The sequence below is a fragment of the Pelodiscus sinensis genome, chromosome 2 (genome assembly GCF_052426305.1).
Source record: "Pelodiscus sinensis isolate ZL-2025 chromosome 2, ASM5242630v1, whole genome shotgun sequence".
Classification (NCBI taxonomy): domain Eukaryota; kingdom Metazoa; phylum Chordata; order Testudines; family Trionychidae; genus Pelodiscus; species Pelodiscus sinensis.
In genome coordinates, this window is record NC_143053.1 from 221,099,648 (window position 1) to 221,121,772 (window position 22,125).

Below are 22,125 nucleotides of genomic sequence, written 5' to 3' on the forward strand. Positions count from 1 at the left end.
CTGCCCGGGGCGGCAAGAGGCGGGAGCGGGCGGTGCCCCGCCCTACGCACTCCCCGCGGCGGCCGGGCCGGTGCCCCGGGGCCACTCACCAGTGATGCTGCGGGGCCGTGCGGCGCGCGGAGGGACACACCGGGTTCGGCGAGACACACCCTGCCCAGACACCGCCCACTCCCCCGCCCCCCAGGCGCACGCTCCGCACGCGCAGGCGCACTAGTTCCCGGCTGGCCGGGGCAGCGGAACGCTCCCAGCCCCAAATAAGGCAAATCGCTCCGGGGAGCAGCTCCACCTACTGCTTGGAATGTGCCGCTCGCGGCTGGCCAATCAGGGCCTGGCGGCTGGAGAACCCCGCCAGCCAATGGCCTGGCCCGGGGTGAGTGATACAGCCCGCGCCTTCGGCTGCTGCCCCAGGACAGCAATGGGCGTGGGGTAAAATGGGAGCAGAGGCCCGTGCCTAGCTGGCTCCCTGGGCCAGGTTGGGCTTCCCGTGGCCGTGCGCTGCACAGCCAGAGGCTGGAATCTGAACAGCTGTTCCCGGGCCTCGTGCTTGCCAAGAACCCTTCCCGGGACTTCGGTGTGTGGTTTATTTACGGTCAGGCTGTACAATACGAGACAAGTGAAGGAAGATGTGTTTAGGGACGGGCCAGCACCACATTTCCAGAAATACTTTCTAGATGTTGATCAAACAAATTAAATAAGCATTGTGAAGTGTCATTTGCTTGTGGGCACGGAATAATTTTAAAGGATTTGCCCTTCATGTGAATAATTTTTAGTTTCTATTTTTTTGCTACCTGGACAGGGCAACAGAATGCAACTGAACAATTTTGATCTCCTTAGTTGACATGGTATGAAATTAGCAATGCATTATTTGGACTATGGAGCTGAAATCTGTTGTTGATCTGCTGTCTCATGTAAAGTCCCTAGTCCTGTACTGAGAATTAAGGATGTTAAAATGTGGTTAATTGACTAGTCGATGGCATTTCCGTTGACTAGTTGATAGGTACTTCCACATTCCTCCTCTGAAATGTACAAGAGCCCCCGCTGGGATCAGCTGGGGGGGTCCCTAACTCCCGAGCTCCCCGCACTATTTCCCCAGAACCCACTGGGGCTCTTGTACATTTTAGACGAGGAATGTGGAACGCCACATACGTCCAAGCCCAGTGGGAAGTCCTGTGACTCTGGGCTGCATGCGACTGCCTGCTTTGAAATGCAAAATAAATTTCAAAGTCATGGAGCCGGGTTAGCAGGGGACTCTGAGTCCCCCGCTGACCCAGGGCTCCCCACAGCTGCCCCTTTGAATCACGCAGATGCATGGTTCAAAGGGACAGCCACTACACAGCTGATCCGCAGATCAGCTGTACGATGGCTGTCCCTTTAAACTATGCATCTGCGTGATTCAAAGGGGCAGCTGCCTGGAGCCCTGGGTCAGCTAGGGAGTCCCTCGCTGATCCCGAGCTCCCCACGGTATTTCCCGGGAACCCAGGGAATATCACGGCATGAAGCATAGCATAGAGCTAGAGTGAGGCCTCAGATTATGAGGCCTTTATATACTTAGTATGGTCCCTCCCATAGTAACTGAAGCTCAGATGTACAAACATATTTAGGCTCCTAATGTCTATTGATTTCAATGAACCTTTGTGGATTGGGGCCTTACACTTTTTTGATGCATTTATCCTTAGGACATTTCATCCCTTATGAGTAATACCTGTTTCAGTAATGGAGAAGCACAGAAACATAAAGCAATCTACCTGATGTCACCCAGGCAGTTGAAGCTGGGTCTTTTCAGTCCTAGGTTGACACCCTAACCACTGGACCATCCTTCCTCTCTCTTCCTTTTTGTTATATATACATTATGTACAGCAGTTAGAACAATCAGTTGCTAATCCCTAACAGAAGCCTCTAGACACTATTGCCAAACAAATAGCTATTGTAATAAAGTTATTAAGCTAATCTGTTTTATAAGAGTAAGCATCCATAATGTCATGTATATTTTACTGTGAGTAGCAAAACACTTCCAACAAGTCAACTTTTTGTGATTGCATTTATCATATTACCATATCCTTATTAATCACATTCTTCTATTACCTTTCACTTACTGTCAATCATATATAGTCATAGTAACACAGGAAAACTCATTCAACAGTGCTATCAATTACTTTTCATTCTTCAAATCTTAGCCTTTGGAAATGTTTATCTTAATAGCTGTCTCTGACAACAGACTTTTGTAAGGTAATATTAATAATACAAGTACATATTTAAAGCAGGCTAAAAAGTACAGTAACATGAAATTGTGACAGTATGAATTTAAAAAATATTTTTATGATGCCTGTAGTGCACCTCAGTTTATCCAATGTGCTGCATTGTTACCTAGGCCGGGAATGGAAAAGTGTTATTTGCTCTCCAGGCAGGCAAAGAAATATAGATACAAATGTTGCGCTGTCTAACTGTCTGAGAAAACAGGGTTAAATATGAATTCCTGATACTGATACCTAGCCACCAACACCTAGAAGGGCATTGACTTCCCTGCCTTGCTCAAGAAAAGTTGAGCAACAGTTCCCCAGCTCAGGGTCAAAGGACTGGGGATATGTGAGCATAAGTTTTGACTGATAATGGCAGTTAGGGCTCTGACCTGAGTTTCAGATCAAGGAGGTGAATTGATCAGATGAGAACATGCTTGAACAATGGTGTTCACTACAGCTTGGCTAGGCACTCAGCTATGCAGAATGGACAATGCTTAAATTCCTCTATTGCTAACTAAAGGATTTATTAAGCTGTGTTCCAGATGACTAATAAACCCTACTGTTTTAACATGGTTTGGATGAAGTCAAAGAAGCTGAAATTGAATCTAGATAAGACTGAGGTCCTGTTCAGGAATGTGGCATGGTACCTGTTCTAGACAAAATACAGGACTATGTAGCACTTTAAAGACTAACAAGATGGCTTCCTTGACCATGGGGTGCTCTTCCAGGAAGGACTGCTTGGTGGAGATGGAGTTCACCTTTCCAGGAGCAGGAAGGCCTTGTTTGGACACAGACTGGCTAACCTTGTGAGGAGGGCTTTAAACTAGGTTCGACGGGGACAGGTGAGCAAAGCCCACAGGTAAGTGCTGAATGTGTGGCACTGGGAGATGGGTTGGAAATGGGGGGGACTACGGCCTATAATGGCAAGGAGAAAGGAGGGTCAGGGCACAACAGGGAGGCAAGATCAAATCAGTATCTTAGATGCCTATATACAAATACAAGAAGTATGGGTAATAAGCAGGAAGAACTGGAATTGCTAACAAATAAATACAACTATGATATCATTGGTATTACAGAAACCTGGTGGGATGGGACGCACGATTGGAATGTTGGTATGGAAGGGTACGGCTTGCTCAGGAAGGACAGACAGGGAAAAAAGGGAGGAGGGGTTGCCTTGTATATTAAAAATGTACACACTTGGACTGAAGTGGAGATGAACGTAGGAGATAGCTGTGTAGAGAGTCTCTGGGTTAAGCTAAAAGGGGTAAAAAATGAGGGTGATGTCATGCTAGGAGTCTACTACAGGCCACCTAGCCAGGTGGAAGAGGTGGATGAGGCCTTTTTTAAACAATTAACAAAACTATCCAAAGCCCAAGATTTGGTGGTGATGGGGGACTTCAACTATCCAGACATATGTTGGGAAACTAACACAGCGGGGTACAGGCTATCAAATAAGTTTCTGGACTGCATTGGAGACAACTTTCTGTTTCAGAAGGTTGAAAAAGCTACCAGAGGAGAAGCTGTTCTGGATTTGGTTTTAACAAATAGGGAGGAACTAGTTGAGAACTTGAAAGTGGAAGACAGTATGGGGGACAGTGATCATGAAATAATAGAGTTCATGATCTTAAGGAAAGGTAGAAGGGAGACCAGCACAATTGAGGTAATAGATTTCAGGAAGGCAGATTTTGATAAGCTCAGAGAACTTGTAGGTAAGGTCCCATGGGAAGCAAGACTGAAGGGAAAAACAACTGAGTTGGAAGTATTTCAAAGGGACATTGTTAAGGGCCCAAAAGCAAACAATTCCGCTGTGTAGGAAAGATAGAAAATATGGCAAAAGACCAGCTTGGCTTAACAAGGAGATCTTGCATGATCTCAAAATAAAAAAGGAGTCCTATAAAAAATGGAAACTAGGACAACTAACAAAGGATGAATATAGGCAAGCAACATGGGAATGCAGGGGCAAGATTAGAAAGGCAAAGGCACAAAATGAGATCAAACTAGCTACAGGCATAAAGGGAAACAAAAAGACCTTTTATAAATACATTAGAAGCAAGAGGAAGACCAAGGACAGGGTAGGCCCACTGCTCAGTGAGGAGGGAGAAGCAGTAACAGGAAACTTGGAAATGGCGGAGATGCTCAATGACTTCTGTGTTTCGGTCTTCACCGAGAAGTCTGGAGATGTGCCTAACGTAGTGAATACAAGCAGAGAGAGGGTAAGTTTAGAAGATAGGATACACAAAGAACAAGTTAAAAATCACTTAGGAAAGTTAGATGTCAGCAAGTCACCAGGTCCTGATGAAATGCATCCCAGGATACTCAAGGAGCTGATAGAAGAGGTATCTGAGCCTTTAGCTATGGTCTTTGAAAAATTATGGCAGACGGGAGATTCCAGAAGACTGGAAAAGGTCAAATATTGTGCCCATGTATAAAAAGAGGAATAAGAACAACCCAGGAAACTACAGACCGGTCAGTTTAACGTCTGTCCCAGGGAAGATAATGGAGCAGGTAATTAAGGAAATCATATGCAAACACTTGGAAGGTAATAAAGTGATAGGGAATAGCCAGCATGGGTTTGTGAAGAACAAGTCATGCCAAACTAATCCGATAGCTTTCTTTGATAGGATAACGAGCCTTGTGGATAAGGGAGAAGCGGTGGATGTCATATACCTAGACTTTAGTAAGGCATTTGATACGGTCTCGCATGATATTCTTATTGATAAACTAGGCAAATATAACTTAGATAGGGCCACGATAAGGTGGGTGCATAATTGGCTGGATAACCATAGTCAGAGAGTTGTTGTTAACGGTGTTAAATCCTGCTGGAAAGGGATAACAAGTGGAGTTCCGCAAGGGGCTGTTTTGGGACCCGTACTGTTCAATATCTTCATCAATTATGTAGATATTGGGATAGAGAGTACGCTTATTAAGTTTGCAGATGATACCAAACTGGGTGGGGTTGCAACTTCTTTGGAGGATAGGGACATAATTCAAAATGACCTTAGCAAGTTAGAGAAATGGTCAGAGGTAAACAGGATGAAGTTTAATAAAGAGAAATGCAAAGTGCTCACCTTAGGAAGGAACAATCAGTTCCATACATACAAGATGGGAAGCGACTGTCTAGGAAGGAGCATGGCAGAAAGGGATCTAGGGGTCATAGTGGACCACAAGTTGAATATGAGTCAACAGTGTGATGCTGTTGCAAAAAAAGCAAATATGATTCTAGGTTGTATCAACAGGTGTGTTGTAAGCAAAACTCGTGAAGTCATTCTGCTGCTCTACTCTGCACTAGTTGGGCCTCAGCTGGAGTACTGTGTCCAGTTCTGGGCGCCACATTTCAAGAAAGATGTGGAGAAATAGGAAAGGGTCCAGAGAAGAGCGACAAGAATGATTAAAGGTCTAGAGAACATGACCTATGAAGCCAGGCTTCATGAACTGGGCTTGTTTAGTTTGGAAAAAAGAAGATTAAGGGGGGACATGATAGCGGTTTTCAAATATCTAAAAGGGTGTCAAAAGGAGGAAGGAGAAAATTTGTTCCTCTTGCTTTCTGAGGACAAGACAAGGAGTAATGGGCTTAAAGTGCAGCAAGGGACATTAGATTGGACATTAGGAAAAAATTCCTAACTGTCAGGGTGATCAAATATTGGAATAAATTGCCAAGGGAGGTGGTGGAATCTCCCTCTCTGAAGATATTTAAGAACAGGTTAGATAGACATCTGTCAGGGATGGTGTAGACGGAGCTTGGTCCTGCCTTGAGGGTGGGGGGCTGGACTCGATGACCTCTCGAGGTCCCTTCCAGTCCTATGATTCTAAGATGGTTTATTAGATGATGAGCTTTCGTGGGCCAGACCCACTTCCTCAGATCAAATAATGGAAGAAAATAGTCACAACCATATATACCAAAGGATACAATTTAAAAAAGGTGAACACATATGAAAAGGACAAATCACATTTCAGAACAGAAGGGGGATGCGGGCGGGGGGAAGGAAGGTAAATGTCTGTGAGTTAATGATATTAGAGGTGGGGAAAGATAAATGTCTGTGAGCTAATGGTATTAGAGGTGATAATTGGGGAAGCTATCTTTGTAATGGGTAAGGTAGTTGGGGTCTTTGTTCAGCCCCCCCCCGCAGAGAGTGTCGAATTTTAGCATGAATGCCAGTTCAGAGGATTCCCTTTTGGTTACTCTCCCCCTGAAAGAACAGGTACGCAGGTTGGGAGTCCTCCTGGACCCTTTTTTAACATTTGAGGACCAGATTTTTTCGGTGGCCAGGAGTGCTTTTTGGCAATTTCATCAGATCCGCCAGCTGCAACCCTTCCTGAACAAGCATGATTTGGCCACAGTGATCCATGCTCTTGTTACATCCAGACTGGATTACTGTAATGCGCTTTATGTGGGGCTGCCTCTAAAGAGCCTTCGGAAACTTCAACTGGTCCAGAATGTGGCTGCTCGAGTTTTGACTAATGCCCGTTATACAGAGCACATTATGCCAGTGCTCTGTCAGCTGCACTGGCTTCCAGTATGTTTCTGAGAACAATTTAAGGATTTGGTTGTGACCTATAAAGCCCTAAATGAGTTGGGTCTGGGGTAACTGAAGGACCGACTTCTCCCATATGAACCTGCCCAGGGATTGAGGTCAGATGGGGAGGCTCTGCTCAGTGTTCCCCACTTATGGTGAGAAGATTAACATCTACGCTGACCAGGGCCTTCTCAGCTTTTGTTCCCAGGCTGTGGAATTCTCTTCCTCAGGATATTCGCATGGCATCAATGCTAGCATTGTTTCTGCATCAGGCTAAAGCCACCCTTTTTACTCCTGCTTTTATTGGTGTTTGAGTCTATGTGTATGTTTCTCTTCTCAATATTTTTTAGCAAGTTTATGTCCCTTTGGGGTTTTGTATTTTAAATTCGTATATATATTTGTATTTTGTTTAAAAAAACCTGTAAGCCACCTCAAATATTTTAAATAGAGGGGTGGGGTAAAAATATTCCATCAATTAATTAAACATGCTGCATGAGTGTCACTGCAAATCTTAGCAAAATGAAGGATCCTTTAAGGGTGTACAAATCTCCATCGGGGGCTGTCTCAGTTAGACTTAGTGAATGCAATTCAGCATGAAGTAGGAGTGATGCAGGCACAGGGGTCTAGTCTAAGAAGGAAGAGAAGCTTACCCTGAGAGAAAGCATGAGATCTCTCCCAGTTGGGGGTCGGGCACACAGGAGTTGTTCTTCCTCAAGACTGTTCCAAAGCTGGGTCATAACAGCAATCCTATGAATCAGTGACAGAAATATCTGCACATTTTTTGTGCTTTGCCAACTGCCATTACCAATGATTTGTGTGGAAGTTTATAGTAGTGCAGATACAATAGAGAAATAATGTCTTCTGTACAAGCCATCATGGTGTTAGTAAAATAGGGAGTAGTATATACAGATGTAATAATAAACAAGCCATTCCTGGTGGAAATGTGAAAGCAGGTAGTAGTCTTATTAAGCACATTTTTATGTTTTTAATTGTGTTATACTATATCAATAACCATTTAGTAATTTATTGGAAGACTTTTTTTAAATATCAGGTTTGGTTTTCTTTATGTTGTGCTGCACAGTAATTTTCAATAAGCACATTACATTGCTCTACTTTCAGAAACAGAACCATTGCTCATTAATGGCTTCTTTCTTTAAAGTCCTCTTATTCTACAGTAGTGTTTTTGTTGTGGTTTCAAGTGTTAGCTGAGAGCAGAGTTATTGTTTTTTTCCTACCAGGACTGATAATTAAATCTGATTTTAATCTTAGATTTAGATTTTTGGCAGGGACAGTTTCTTTTGAACAAATGAGCCTTGTATGAAAAAACATATTCAAACAAGCAACCCACATGAATTTTTCTGGAACTTTTTATTTGTCCATTGAAAATTGTGCATTTTATTTAATTAGTAGATTTACCTGGCAGTAACTCAATTATTTTAAGAACATTAAAATGTACATGCTTCATTTACACGATTGCTCTGGAATGGGGCTGGGGATGAGGTGTTCAATATATAGGCTGCTCCAGGGAGAGAGAAATACCCCAGCCCTCTTTCACTGCAGCAGCTTGGGGCTAGGTAAGAAGCACCTGTCTATGGCCACTGCAATTTCAGCAGGCACAGGCAGGAGAGGGGTGCATATCCCCCAGCTGGTCCAGGTTCATCTGTGCCTGTATTCCCCAGCCTGAGTGAGAAATGCAGCAAACTATGCACTTTCAGCTAGCAGTGTTCCTGTACAAATTGGGGGATGGGGGAGCGTCAGCCCTTCCCATTTTCCCTAAAAGGCACCTGTGGCTTGGGGAGTCCTAGAGAAGGAGGCGGCATGCTCCTAGCCAGCCTCTTTCACCTGCCTTGTGATTCTGTCTCTTCTGTATGATTTTATGAGAAGCAATCCCATTTCAGGCACAGCCCATTTTTCTAGCACAGCCCAAACCTTACCTTGTTTGAATTATAAGAGGAAGCTGTATACCAAATTTGGTGGCCCTATCTTTTATCGTTTAGGAAGAGTTCTTGAAAAAACAAATAGACTCTCTTAAATATATAGTAGATTAGAGGATTTACCCAGTATTACTCAGGTCCTTGTGGGGGCTCAGGAAAAGGGTACGGGGTGTACAAGTCAGGGCTGGGGGCTAGAAGGCAGACCCCAGGAATATCTGGATGGGCTCACTAGGGAAATCCTTGGTGAACTTAAGCACAAAAGGGGAGCTTACAAAAAGTGGAACCTTGGACAAATGACTAGGGAGGAGTATAAATACATTGCTCGAGAATGCAGGGGAGTTATCAGGAAGGCGAAAGCACAATTGGAATTGCAACTCGCAAGGGATGTGAAGGATAACAAGAAAGGTTTCTACAGGCATGTTAGCAAGAAGAAGGTGATCAGAGAGGGTGTGGGGCCCTTACTGGATGAGAGCAGTAACCTAGTGACAGATGATGTGGGGAAAGCTGAAGTACTTAATGCTTTCTTTGCCTCTGTCTTCATGGACAAGGTCAGTTCCCAGACAAATCTGCTAAGTGACACAATACGGGACGAAGGTGGACAGCCCTTGTGGGGAAAGATCAGGTTAGGAACTATTTAGAAAAGCTAAATGTACATAAATCCATGGGTCCGGACTTAATACATCCGAGGGTACTGAGGGAGTTGGCAAATGTCATTGAGGAGCCTTTGGCCATTATCTTTGAAAAGTCGTGGAGATCAGGAGAGAACCTGGATTATTGGAAGAAGGCAAATGTAGTGCCGATATTTAAGAAAGGGAAGAAGGACAATCCAGGGAACTATAGGCCGGTCAATCTTACCTCAGTCCCTGGAAAAATCATGGAGGGGATCCTCAAGGAATCCATTCTGAGGCTCTTGGAAGAGAGGAAAGTGATTAGGAATAGTCAGCATGGATTCACAAAGGGCAAGTCGTGCCTGACCAATCTGATTAGCTTCTATGATGAAGTAACTGGCTCTGTGGATATGGGGAAGTCAATGGATGTGATATACCTTGACTTTAGCAAGGCTTTTGATACAGTCTCCCACAACATTCTTGCCAGCAAGTTAAGGGAATGTGGATTAGATAAATGGACGGTAAGATGGATAGAAAGCTGATTGGAAAATCGGACCCAGCGGGTAGTGACCAACGGCTTGATGTCAGTGTCAAAGTTAGACTCAGGACTCACAATTTCATAGACCACTGTTGTTTTATTAGCAAAGTGCTTCACCAATACAACCAGAAAAGTGAGACTCCATACCAAACCTAAGCCACCTTATTTATACAGATAAAAGGAGAGAGACACAAAGGATTGCAAAAAGGCCGTGAACTGACAAAGTTACCTGGGGTCAGTCACATCCCCTATTTCATTATTAACTCTCACGAGTCTCCTGTTAATGTCTCACTATCACTCTTAAGTGCAACCATTGTCCTTTGCCTTAACATCCTCCTTCCTGCTTACACACAAACAACTTTACCTTAACATCTCTCTTCCTGCTGGAGGAACAGATAACATTACTTTAATTCATTCTACTCTTACAATCCCTCCTTTTGGTCAAGCTACGCCATGACCAACAATTACTGGGAACCACATACCAACTGTTCTTTGTCTCATTGCTCATCAGTGATATTTAGAATCATCATATTTGCACTCTGGTTTGGGGCAATGACCTGTGTGACATGCCTTACCCACTTTTGGATACCACAGGAGATTAACTGAAAGCACACAAATATTATTAAGATTCCAAACAGGATAGTCAAGGCTCCCTGAAACAACCAGCTTCCTAGGCCAGAGAAATTGAACAGGTTACCTAGCCACCTCCACAAAGAACTCGGCTCTTCATGGGGAAGATATGCGATCTGTTCTAAGTGTCTAGTGCGATCTATTACATCATTGGTGTTGTCAGGTATATATACACAACATTCTTTTCCAGTGAGAGCACAGGTCCCTCCTTTGGCTGCCAACACTATGTCTAATGCCTGACGGTTTTGGAGGGCCGTCTGTCGAATCACCTCTGTTTCTTTGTTCAGGGCTCTTAAACTTTCTCCAGTTTCATTTGCCATTATTTCAACTACTGCTTGTAATCTCAGCAGTCTTTTTGCATGGTGTATTACTCCACCAAATGGGACAAAGGAACTGCCAATAGCTTCTTCCCAGGTTAAGGGGCTTATATTATTTACATACCCTTGGGCATCTGATAAGTCCCTTCTTTTTCACCTGAAATTATGGAGACGATCTTGTGGAAAGGACTCTAGTACTCGAAATTGTGGGAAGAGTCGGGAGAGATAACAGATACCCGACCAGTTAGCTGGTAATACGGTATAAGCTTTGGTCCCGCAAACCCAGTGATGCCCTATCAAGGCTGGGAATGGTTGGTTGCACCCCTTTGTCATATAGGTGCCTGCAAAGGAGGAATAATATCCCCCAAAGGGCACACGGTGATTCTCCTTATGAGGAGTGGTGTTATTAGCATGATATTGAAAGATTGTATTGTTCTCATTAGGGCTATCAAAGGGGGAACATGAGACTGATTTCTCCGTTTGATCCCAAGTTGAGAAGAAGGTCATATCTTCATACCCGGCCCGCCACTCTTTAGTTTTGTTCAAATAATCCCATATACCATTGGTTACAATATGCTGAAGACAACTGCTCCTCCTCAGATTCAGCCCTGTCCCCTTACACACCCAACACCAATGACCTTTTCCCTCCACCACACTTATCCATTTAGATATATTTATTCCCACCGCTTCCCAAGTGTCATTACTGTTCCATGTTTTGTTAAATGGATGGGGTCCTCCAGTGAGGTCTGGGGAGTTAAGTGGGATGGCCGGGACAGGAACACCAGCTTGAGAGTGGGTTGGGATGTGGCTGCAGACCCAGCAATTAGAGATATTAAGAGTCTGAGCTATCCACACTTGCTGCTGGACAAAAGAATTGTCATTGTGGATTCCCCAGACCTCAAAACACCAGCAGCTGAGGAACAGGCACCACCAGAGGCACATGTTGGAGGCAGGGCCCTTCTGGTTCTGACAACCTCAACTGAGGGAACCACAGTCACAATTTTATGTCCACTAGGCAGCAGATGCTAGCCTCACTACTACTACTTCTTGGGCCTTGCTTTAGGTCATCGTCGGCTTCTGGCAACCCTTACGAGAGTGTAGATTGTAAGGTATTGCAGGCTGTTCCTCTGCGTCTTCTTCTGGAGTCAAAGTGACTCTGCAAGGTCCTAAAGTTGATGGTTGATTCGCTGTGGGCGGTGCCTTCTTACACTGTGAGGCATGTATCCACGCTGCGATGCCAGATAGCTTAATAGCCGTCTGGGTTGTAAGCAGTACGTGATGAGGGCCATTCCACCGGGGCTCCAAAGCATGTTTTTGATGGTGGTACCGTACGTAGACCCAGTCACCTGGCTCGAGGTTGTGACAAGCGTCAGAGATGGGTTCTGTGGCCAGGCAGCTTGGACCTGTGAATGGAAGTTGCTAACAGCTTGCATCAGTCCTTTGCAATATTGGAGAAGTGTACTCGGGGTCAGATTCCGGTCTGGGACTGGAGTAATGGTGGCCATAGCTCGTATGGGGTGTCCCATAACTTCAAAGGGACTCAAATTATGCCTTTGGGATGGGGTGGATCGCATTTCCATAACGGCTAGTGATAAGACTGCTGGCCAGTTTAATCCTGTAGAGTCACAAATTTTAGCAAGCTTATTCTTTAGTACACCATTTTGTCTTTCAACTGCACCTGCACTCTGAGGGTGGTAGGGACAGTTCAACAGGTGTGTGATATGTAATACACGGTCCAGGTGTTGAATAATTCACCCGATAAAATGTGTACCCCTGTCACTAGACAGAGTGGCAGGAATTCCCTTGGCAGACATAATATGATTCAACAAACATTTGGCAACAGACAGTGAGTCAGCCTTGTGACAAGAAAAGGCTTCAATCCAGCCAGAAAATAAACATACCAGAACCAAAATATATTCATATCGTTGACACTTAGGCACTTGTACAAAATCAAGTTGCCAATGCAAGAATGGTGCTTGGGGCGGGCCCCGGAACCCCTGAGCCACTTTAACAAGTTTACCAATATTGTGGTTTTGGCTAGTGGCACAGGCTGCACAGTGACGGGCTGCAAAAGAGCTAAAATGTGGGGCCCACCATCCTGCCTTAGTTACAGCAGAGACCATCCCCTCCTTTCCAACATGCGAAACACCGTGGAGCAGGGCAGCCAGAGGTGGGTAGAGTGAAAAGGGGGCCACACAGGTGCCAGTAGGTGAGCGTCAAAGGGAATCAGGGTACAGAGTGCAACCTTGGGCAGCCCAGGAGTCCTTTTTGGCTTCTGGTGCAGAGTCTTGGAGCAGGGCGAGATCAGCGAGGGACGGCAGTGGCATAGAAACAGAAAGAGAACCTAGAAACGCATCCGGGGAGGGTTTATGGCTGCGGCATGCTTAGCAGAAGCGTCAGCCAATGTGTTGCCCTTAGCAACATCTGTATCAGCTATCGAGTGGCCAGAACACTTAACAACAGCTAGGTCAGATGGAAGTAAAACTGCATACAGGAGAGCCACGATATAGGGACCATTCTTAATAGGGGTGCCAGTGGAGGTAAGGAAACTCTGAGCTTGCCATAGGGTGTCAAAGTCATGGACAACCCCAAAAGCGTATCGAGAATCAGTATAAATGGTGGTGGAGCGTCCCTCAGCCAAATAGCAAGCACGGGTGAGGGCAACTAATTCAGCAACCTGTGCTGAGGTGACAGAGGGTAAAGGCGCAGCTTCTAAGGTTTCAGAGAGACACACAACAGCATGTCCTGCAAGGAGACGACCTTGCTCGTCTCGAAAACAGGAACCATCGGTAAACAAAACAAGGTCAGAATTTGGGAAAGGAACATCAGAAAGGTCAGGATGCTGGACTGTGACAGCAGAAACGGTTGGAAGGCAGTCATGGGGTTCACCGTCATCGGCCGGAGGAAGGAGAGTGGCAGGGTTTAACTGAAAACAACGCTTTACAGTAATATGTAAAGCTGGCAGAAGTAAAAGTTCGTATCTAGTGAGGCGAGCAGAGGAAAAGTGGTCTGTGTTACGTTGTAGCAGGAGAGTTTCTACAGAGTGGGGGACCATGAGGTTAAGAGAGGAGTGGAGGACAAGGGATTCAGACATTTTGACTAGGCACGCCGCGGTAGTCACAGTGCGCAGGCAGGGGGGTAAATCCTGGGCAACAGGGTCCAAAGTGGCAGAGAAATAAGCCACTGGGCGATTATTGTCTCTGTGCACTTGAGTAAGAACTCCAAGTTCACAACCAGATTGTTTGTGGCCGAAAAGGGTAAAAGGCTTACAATAGTCAGGTAACCCTACAGTGGGGGCAGAAGCCAAACCTTGTTTGAGAAACACAAAAGCTGAGTCGGCCTCAGGGGACTATGGCATGGGGTCAGGCACAGAGAACCGAGTGAATTCCTGGAGTAGCTTAGCTAGAGAAGCATATTGGGAGATCCATTGCCTGCAAAATCCAGCCATACCCAAAAACTTTCAGACCTGACATGGAAAGCGTGGTTGGAGAAAGTTAAGGATAGTTTGGACGTGGGCAGGAGAAAGTACAGGAACCATGGGAGAGGAGAAAGCCAAGGTACATGTCAGAGGGTTGACAGAGTTATAGCTTTGAGCAAGAAACCTTGTGGCCCTTCCTCACTAGGGCAGTCAGGAGCACTAAAGAATCAGTTTCTGAGGCAGATAACGAAGGGGAACAGAGGAGCAGATCATCTACATATTGGACCTATGTGGACCCAGAGGGGAAGACAAGGTCAGCAAGGTCTCAGGTTAATGCTTGAGAAAAATAAGATGGGTAGAGTATACCCCTGTGGGAGCGTGGTCCATGTATATTGCTGTCCCTTGTAGGTAAAGGCAAAAAGATACTGGGAGTCAGGGTGAACCAGGACAGAAAAGAAAGCAGAACACAGATCAACAACAGTAAAATGAGTTGCATTTGGCAGGATAGAAGCCAGAATGGTTGCTGGGTTAGGGACAACAGGAAAGGTGAGTATAACAATGCAGTTAATGGTGCGAAGATCCTGAACAAAATGCCATGATTTTCCATCAGCCTTCCGAACTGGGCGGATAGGGTGTTGCAGGGGCTGCTGCAGGGGACAATAATGCCTTGTTCCCACAGGGCCGACATGACCGGAGCAATGCCAGCCTCTGCTTCGGGATTTAAAGGGTAATGAGACAGGTGAGGCAGGGGTTTGGAGGAGTCAACAGTAATGCAGACGGGGTCAGTATTTAAACGGCCCACTTCTGATGGGTGGGTTGGCCACAGAGAGGATGGAACCTGCGAAATTAAGTGTTCAAGGGATGGGATCAATGGGCAACGGGATCGGAGTGGAAAGGGGAGTTTCGGACAACTGTCAAGAATTACACGGCCTCGGTGAAGACGGTTGTGATCTCGGTGGGACCTCCAAATTGTCAAAGTTAGACTCAGGACTCACAATTTCATAGACCACTCTGTTTTATTAGCAAAGCACTTCGCCAATACAACCAGAAAAGTGAGACTCCATACCAAACCTAAGCCACCTTATTTATACAGATAAAAGGAGAGCGACACAAAGGATTGCAAAAAGGGCACGAACTGACAAGGTTACCTGGGGTCAGTCACGTCCCCTGTTTCCTTATTAGCTCTCACCAGTCTCCTGTTAATGTGTCACTGTCACCCTTAAGTGGAACCATTGTCCTTTGCCTTAACATCCTCCTTCCTGCTTACACGCTAACAACTTTACCTTAACATCTCTATTCCTGCTAAAGGAACAAACAACATTACTTTAATTCATTCTACTTTTACATCAGGATGGTGGTCGGTTTCTATCAGAGTACCCCAAGGTTCAGTTCTGGGACCGGTTTTGTTCAACATCTTTATTAATGACCTGGATGAGGGGATGGATTGCACCCTCAGCAAGTTTGCAGATGACACACTGGAGGGAAGGGATAGAGTCCGACACACTGGAAGGAAGGGATAGAGTCCAGAGTGACTTAGACAAATTGGAGGATTGGGCCACAAGAAATCTGATGAGGTTCAACAAGGAGAAGTGCAGAGTCCTGCACTTGGGACGGAAGAATCCCAATCATTGAAGTAGTGGAGTCTCCATCCCTAGAGGTGTTTAAGTCCCGGCTTGACAAAGCCCTGGCCGGGTTGATTTAATTGGGATTGCTCCTGCCTTGGGCAGGGGGCTGGACTTGATGGCCTTCTAAGGTCTCTTCCAGCTCTATGATTCTACCCAGGGCCATTCTGCCCAACTGACAGCTCCTAACTGGTTAACCAATTAAACGGGATTTTATATCGCTAGCAGGGAACTATCAAAATCCTTCTTTAGAAGAGAAAAACACATAATGTCAGAAACAGTTCAGTGTTAAACAACGAGAGGTGTTCTTACTGTTACTGTTTACAAGGACTATCACCTTTAGTCATCAGTTTGTTGGTTGTGCTAGGGACCAAAGATGGAGGCCAGACAATTTAAGGCCATCTTCTTCTGGATTGAGATTCCCATTTATACACCTGGTTGGCAAGACTCATACACAACAAAGGTGACAAATTTCCCCTAGAACAGTGTTTCTCAAGTGGTTCATGAAACCACTTTGAGAAACTAGTTAATTGGCCGCTACTGTGTGTTTACTAACTGGCACCACATCCAGAGAGCCTTTGAAGTAGGAATAAGATCCTCCGGAAAAGGGCGCTTTTTCCGGAGGATCGGGGCCAGTGTAGACACTCTTTTCTGGCTTTTCTAAAAGCCGGAAAAAAGCGGCGGACATTTTTATTTAAATGCCGCGGGGGATATTTAAATCCCCCGCGGATTTCCCTATTACGATCTCTGAAATTAACATGCCCCTTTCGGAAAAGGGGCCAATGTAGACGAGCCCTATGTATTTTGCAGTCAGCTTTTCTCTCTAACAAACATTTTATAAAAGTAAGTTATGAAACACATTTTTAGAAAATTATTTGTCTAGCAAACATTTATTTCAAATCATATAGCATAATTTTAAAAAATCATACTATGATTCAAAGATTAACATCCAGCACATTTTAACAGTTAACATTCTTTTAAGTATAAAAGGAGCACAAAGCTGTGTGAAATAATTCCAAATCCACAATAACTATCCTTACAGTATTTTTCTTTTGTTATGGTAATCATAGTGATACCTCAACCAGTCACTTTATCATCTAATGTCTCTGAAATGTAGCTAAGTATGGTGGGACTATACTTTCTTGAAATAATAGTTTTAGGTGGTCCAAGTTAACTGGAAGCCTGATGGTAAAGTTGCATAGTCAGCATGAAATTTTATGAAGACTTGATGCGATGTAGCAGTAAATGAAGCAATATCTGTATCCTACAAATAAAACAAATATTAAAAAAAGCAGTTCACATTTTAACAAATATTTTCCTATGACAATATAACTAGGTAGAAGCTGAGACATCCTGATAAACAGGCTCCCTGTTTACCCATTGAAAAAACCATGTGCGGTTTAAAAACTGTGGTCCCAATTTTCATTTCATTCATTGCTGCACTTGGCAATGGATCATAGCAAGTGGACTTTACCCACATCTACCAGTGTCAGAGCACAAAGTAGATGAGTTCTGAGAAAAAATATTTTGATGCAGTCCACTAGATGTCACTAGAATGTCTCAATTTGAAACGATTATCTGGACTTTTGAATAGAATGCAATAGAAGCCCCATTTATTTATCAGTATTTATTGTCCATTTATAATTTGTCAGCATTAGGTAAGCAATTTGAAATATGAACCAAATAACAATTACTTTTAAAGAACAACAAAATAAGGAATACATACCATCCCACAATATGGTCCCATCGGTGGATAGCTGGCATCTGGCCCATTGTAAAGTACCAGGTAGTTCCTAGTACAGTCACCTGGGTCATCAATGCTGATGAAAACAAAATTTACTGTAACAATTCTTCCTTTAGGAGCAATAATGATCCATTCACAATCAGTATTGTTCTGGTAAGTTGCAGGATAGTCAGGGCTGGCAAATGAACCTGTGTTTCCATATAAGGTTCCTCCACATCCTGGAAACAGAGGATATTCATTAGTTCTAAATGTTTTTATTTCTACAATACAGTGTACAACCCAGATGCTTTATATCAATATTTTACAGGGTTTTTTTTTTCATAGTGTTTGCACTTGGGCATGCTAGGATATAGTGAGATATGGAAGAATTAAGAGAGACAAGATAGGAGAGATAAATTGCTTTTTTTGGAGCAACTTCTATAGGTGAGGGAAACAAGCTTTCAGATTCACAAAGACGTTCTTTAGGGCTAGGAAATGTATTCAGGCTGTCACAATTAAACACAAGGTGGAACTGTTTAGCATAAGTGGTTAACAGCTATTTCAAGCTCATCTGAGGAAGTAGGTTTTGACCATGAAAGCTCATGATACTATATATAATCAGGGCCCATATGCAAGGAGGGTGGGAGGGGAAGGTGCAAAAGATGCAAATACACATACACCCCCCCCCCCATCCATGGTCCTTCAAATAAGCATGAGGCTGGAGTGATGCATTGTCCCAACCTCCCTCCCCTGTGCTCTGACTGACAGACGGCAGAAGCATTGCGTTGCCCCAGCCTCCCTTCCCCATGCGCTGGCTGGCCGGGAGAAGGCTGCGTTGATTTCTCCCTGCCTCACCTAGGAGAGAAGCTGGGGGTGGGACAGTCACCAGTCCCTCCCATGGCTCGCACCTTCCGACACAGAAATTCCTGCGTACGGGCCTGTATATATATTGGTAGTCTCTAAGGTGCCACAGGACTGCTCATTTTTAAAAAAATGAGCATCTGACGAAGTGGGTCTGCCCACGAAAGCTTATGCTTCTACACTTCAGTTAGTCTATAAGGTGCCACAGGACTCCTCGCCGCTTTTGCAGATTCAGACTAACACGGCTACCCCTCTGATAGTCTGTAACTTTAAAAATGAGTAACATGGCTACCCCCTGAGATCTATTTCAAGGGACCATTCAAGATGAGATGGCCTGTAAACACCTCCAGTCATAGGAAAGAAAGGGCAGGGAGGTGGGGAAAAGGAAGCCACTGTGGGGTAGTTGTTGGTAAGTTCTAATTGTTATAAGCAGCCATAAATCCAGTGTCTCTTCAGTCCATGATTTTTAGAGTCTAGTACAGTTATGCAGTTAAGCTCCCAGGCTTGTCTTTTGAAAGAGGTGTGCAAGTTTCCTTTAGAGATAAGGCTGAGAGATCATCTAGGGCAGGTCTAAACTGCATCCCTCTTTCGAAAGAAGGATGTAAATTAGACAGATCAAAACTGGAAATGAAGCTGGGATTTGAATTTCCCTCAAAAAATGAGTACAGGATCTTTTGAAAAATGGTGTCTCCCCCCCCCCCCGAAAGAACCACTTCTATACGGCGGTTTCACTTTCAAAAAGCCCTTTTTTGAAAGAACATGTGGCCACCATTATGCAAATGAAGCATGGGAAATTCAAATCCCGGCTTCATTTGCAAATTTGAAAAGCCCCGAGCCTTGGCAGGGAGCAAAGCCAGGCTCTTTATTAGGGAGCTGTTACACTGCACAAAGACCATGACTGAGAGTGGCCACTTTCAGTCTCATGAGAAGTGACTCTCTTCTTGTCCACTCCTAGGACCAACTGCCAGGAAGATCAGTGCCAAATTTGCCAGACAGAAGAGCAGCAGGAAAAGGACAGAGCCTCTCCTATCTCCCTTATTCATAACTCTGGCAGGGCAGGGAAAGTGGACCCAGTTTGGGCACAGAGCAGGGAGGTTTCTGGGCAAAGGAGATACATGAAGGCAGTCATGTCCCATTTAGACTGTGCTCCCCCAATATTGGGAGGCATTAATTATGTATGGGCCATAATGTGATCAATGGGGAGTTTGAATGAAAACTGATGGCATGAACTGGCTTATTTATTTGATTGATTGGACACAGAATGACCTAAAATGAAAAATATTCAATTTCCCCAGCTCCCCAAAATATCTGAAGTAATCTAAGGCTAGTCTAGATAATGTTTCCTTTCTGCTCTTATTCGCTGAATTAGAAAAGGTGTGTCTTTCAACCTTCAGAACGATCATTCTGTACAAGTGCTAGACATGAATATCTAGTGCCTTACCAGTAGGGGACGAAGTCCAAGTGATCTCAAATCCATCACGAGCAACTAAAATGTCACTCTTGAAACGCAGATACAAAGCATGATTTTTAGGGAAGATTGGATTGGGCACAGTGTTTCCACAATACCTGCCAAGGAGTGGGGAACCCACATCGCTACCGTTTCTGACCTTTAAAGGAATATAAACCCACTGTTAACATTGAAGTCATTTTCATGGTGTACAGGGAGCAAAGGATTTGTAATTTTTATGTATGGCACAACTGAAGTTTGATTGTCAATATTCACAAGCATTGTGAATACTTCTGTCTTGCTGCAAGCTGTTGGTCAGAATGGAGGGAAGGCACTTAACCCGTCTCTTTAGGTTTTCTAAATGTCTCCGCTGAACAAATACGGCCAATTTTTTAAGCTAAACTTTATGGTATACCACATTTTCCTTTTAATGAGAATTGCTTGGCTAAGGCCTAAGATTGATGTTTAAAATATACCCCGATATATTTCACTTTTGTTGAGAAATCTTAATGTCCTATGGAAAGACTGCTTCTTCATCCTGCTAGACTGAAAGCAGAGATGGGTGTCACATTATAGAGTTCAAATCCATCTCGAGGGGAGTGAAATAAGCCACGTAGCAAAGGAGAAATGAAGAAGAGATGATTCTTCCACAAAATAAACTTCTGATTTCTGGCACCTAACCAATTTGCATTAGAAACTTAAGGTTATATATGATGAAAACTTCACCACTCATGAAAAGAATGTGTAAATGGTTTGACATGGCTTATAAGAAACTTTCCCCTCAATCCAGAAAGCACCTTTGCAGTAATCCTACATCTTCCACTTCAGATCATGTTTCTACTATTTTTGTACATTTTAAAGGGATTTTAGCACTCATGTGCTTGGTGACCAGCCTTTGGGTCTCTAGGTCTCAGTTTTCTCACAGATGTTGACATCAAATAAAATATGGATTACACTGTCTTAAAGTTTGTTCAATGCTTAACAGACAGCAGCACCTGGATGAGGAGCAGCTAGCTGTTGATAAAATTATCCAGCCACCTATTTTAGAATGTTACATCGCCATCCATCGCTGTAGTATCTGAGCCCCTTTAGTGTAAAACTGATAGCAATAGCAAAGTCCCTAATGCCCATTTAGATAGGACTTGAGCCAAGCCTATTGAAATCAATGGAAAGACTCCTTCTGACTTCCATGGTCCTGAGGTCAGGTACATAGATAATTTCTCAGTACCTCTAAGAAATCCAAAGAACATCGGCTGCTGTCCTCCAAATTGAAAGCATGGAAAAAGAGAGAAATTGTGTGATTTGGAGGAGCTTGTAGAATGATGGTGCAATCTATGTTATTGGGATGGAGACCAGGCCAGCCAGGACTCTTCAGATAACCAAATGACTGATTATACTCTCTGCTGCATCCTGGTGGGGTGGGGAAGGGGGAGCAGAAAGGAAAAACAAAACATTTGTAAGCTGTACAAATTTGTGCCATTGCTTGTTTACTTTCTATACTGAACAATGAATCTGTAGGCATATGCCATAGAAACTTCTTCAAGGCTTACCTGCAGCCTGATAGGTAAATCTGACTCTGTTATTAATCATGTATTCCTCTGATTTGAACGTCACAATGGCAGTCCGACTATAAGAATAAAATTCAGGGACTGCAAAAGAGTCAGTGCCACAGAATCTATTGACCTGTCCATGGTTACCCTGGAATTAAATACATATAAATAACTTGCAAGTTACTGTTCAATGGTAATTCCCTTTCTCTACTTACCTTTAAGTGGCCTTAAAGCAACATAATACATTGCAATATTAAAGTCTGATTAAAAATCTTATTTTTCAGATCCACTCATGCAAAGTGGACTCAGCATTGTGAATCTCTGGACGAACAGCTTATGCTCTCACCAAAACTTTTTTTTAAAAAGGGGAAAAGAGTCAACTAAACACGTGTTTCAATGCAAGTTTACATTGTAAACTGTTTTGTGTCTGTCTTGCCAGGGCATAATTTTATAAAGGCATTAACTTTGTCATCAATGGCTAGTTACAATTTTCAAAGTTCTATATGTTCTCAGATACCAAAATTGCCTTTTTTGATACATGTATAAACATTACAGAAAATATTTTCTTTTCACAATTAAATGTAATATATCATTTTGCTACAATATTGTCATCATGTAAAAAGGATTTGTTGAATATTAACTGCATTTTGATTATTGGCAGTAATATGTAAACCAACAGAGATAAGGATCAGGGTTAAAAGCTTACTACTATATTCCTGACATGCT

General features: G+C 43.8%; 2 protein-coding genes, 1 long non-coding RNA gene and 1 pseudogene across 6 annotated transcripts in view; 1 reads left to right on the plus strand and 3 right to left on the minus strand.

Annotated features, from left to right (window-relative positions):
- RSU1 (Ras suppressor protein 1) overlaps positions 1-232 on the minus strand; it is a 158,836-nt gene extending 158,604 nt beyond the window's left edge. For 2 of the 3 annotated variants that reach the window (XM_075922461.2, XM_075922462.2), the window contains exon 1: positions 90-232. The gene's annotated coding sequence lies outside the window, so the exon portion shown is untranslated. The remainder of the gene's footprint in view (positions 1-89) is intronic. The other variant, XM_075922459.2, reaches the window with a different exon arrangement.
- Positions 232-21,992, plus strand: LOC142827351 (uncharacterized). Its single transcript, XR_012902057.2, has 3 exons — positions 232-370; positions 2,966-3,096; positions 21,684-21,992. It is a non-coding gene; the product is annotated as an uncharacterized LOC142827351 (long non-coding RNA).
- LOC149525433 (uncharacterized) lies at positions 9,907-15,061 on the minus strand (annotated as a pseudogene).
- CUBN (cubilin) overlaps positions 15,194-22,125 on the minus strand; it is a 238,472-nt gene continuing 231,540 nt past the window's right edge. For both annotated transcript variants that reach the window (XM_006119493.5, XM_075922454.2), the window contains 5 exons: positions 21,400-21,547; positions 21,078-21,259; positions 19,844-20,009; positions 17,545-17,780; positions 15,194-17,082 (listed from right to left, as the gene is read on the minus strand). In XM_006119493.5, coding sequence (XP_006119555.3) covers positions 16,975-17,082; positions 17,545-17,780; positions 19,844-20,009; positions 21,078-21,259; positions 21,400-21,547 — 840 coding nt within the window. In that variant the 3' untranslated portion in view covers positions 15,194-16,974. The remainder of the gene's footprint in view (positions 17,083-17,544; positions 17,781-19,843; positions 20,010-21,077; positions 21,260-21,399; positions 21,548-22,125) is intronic.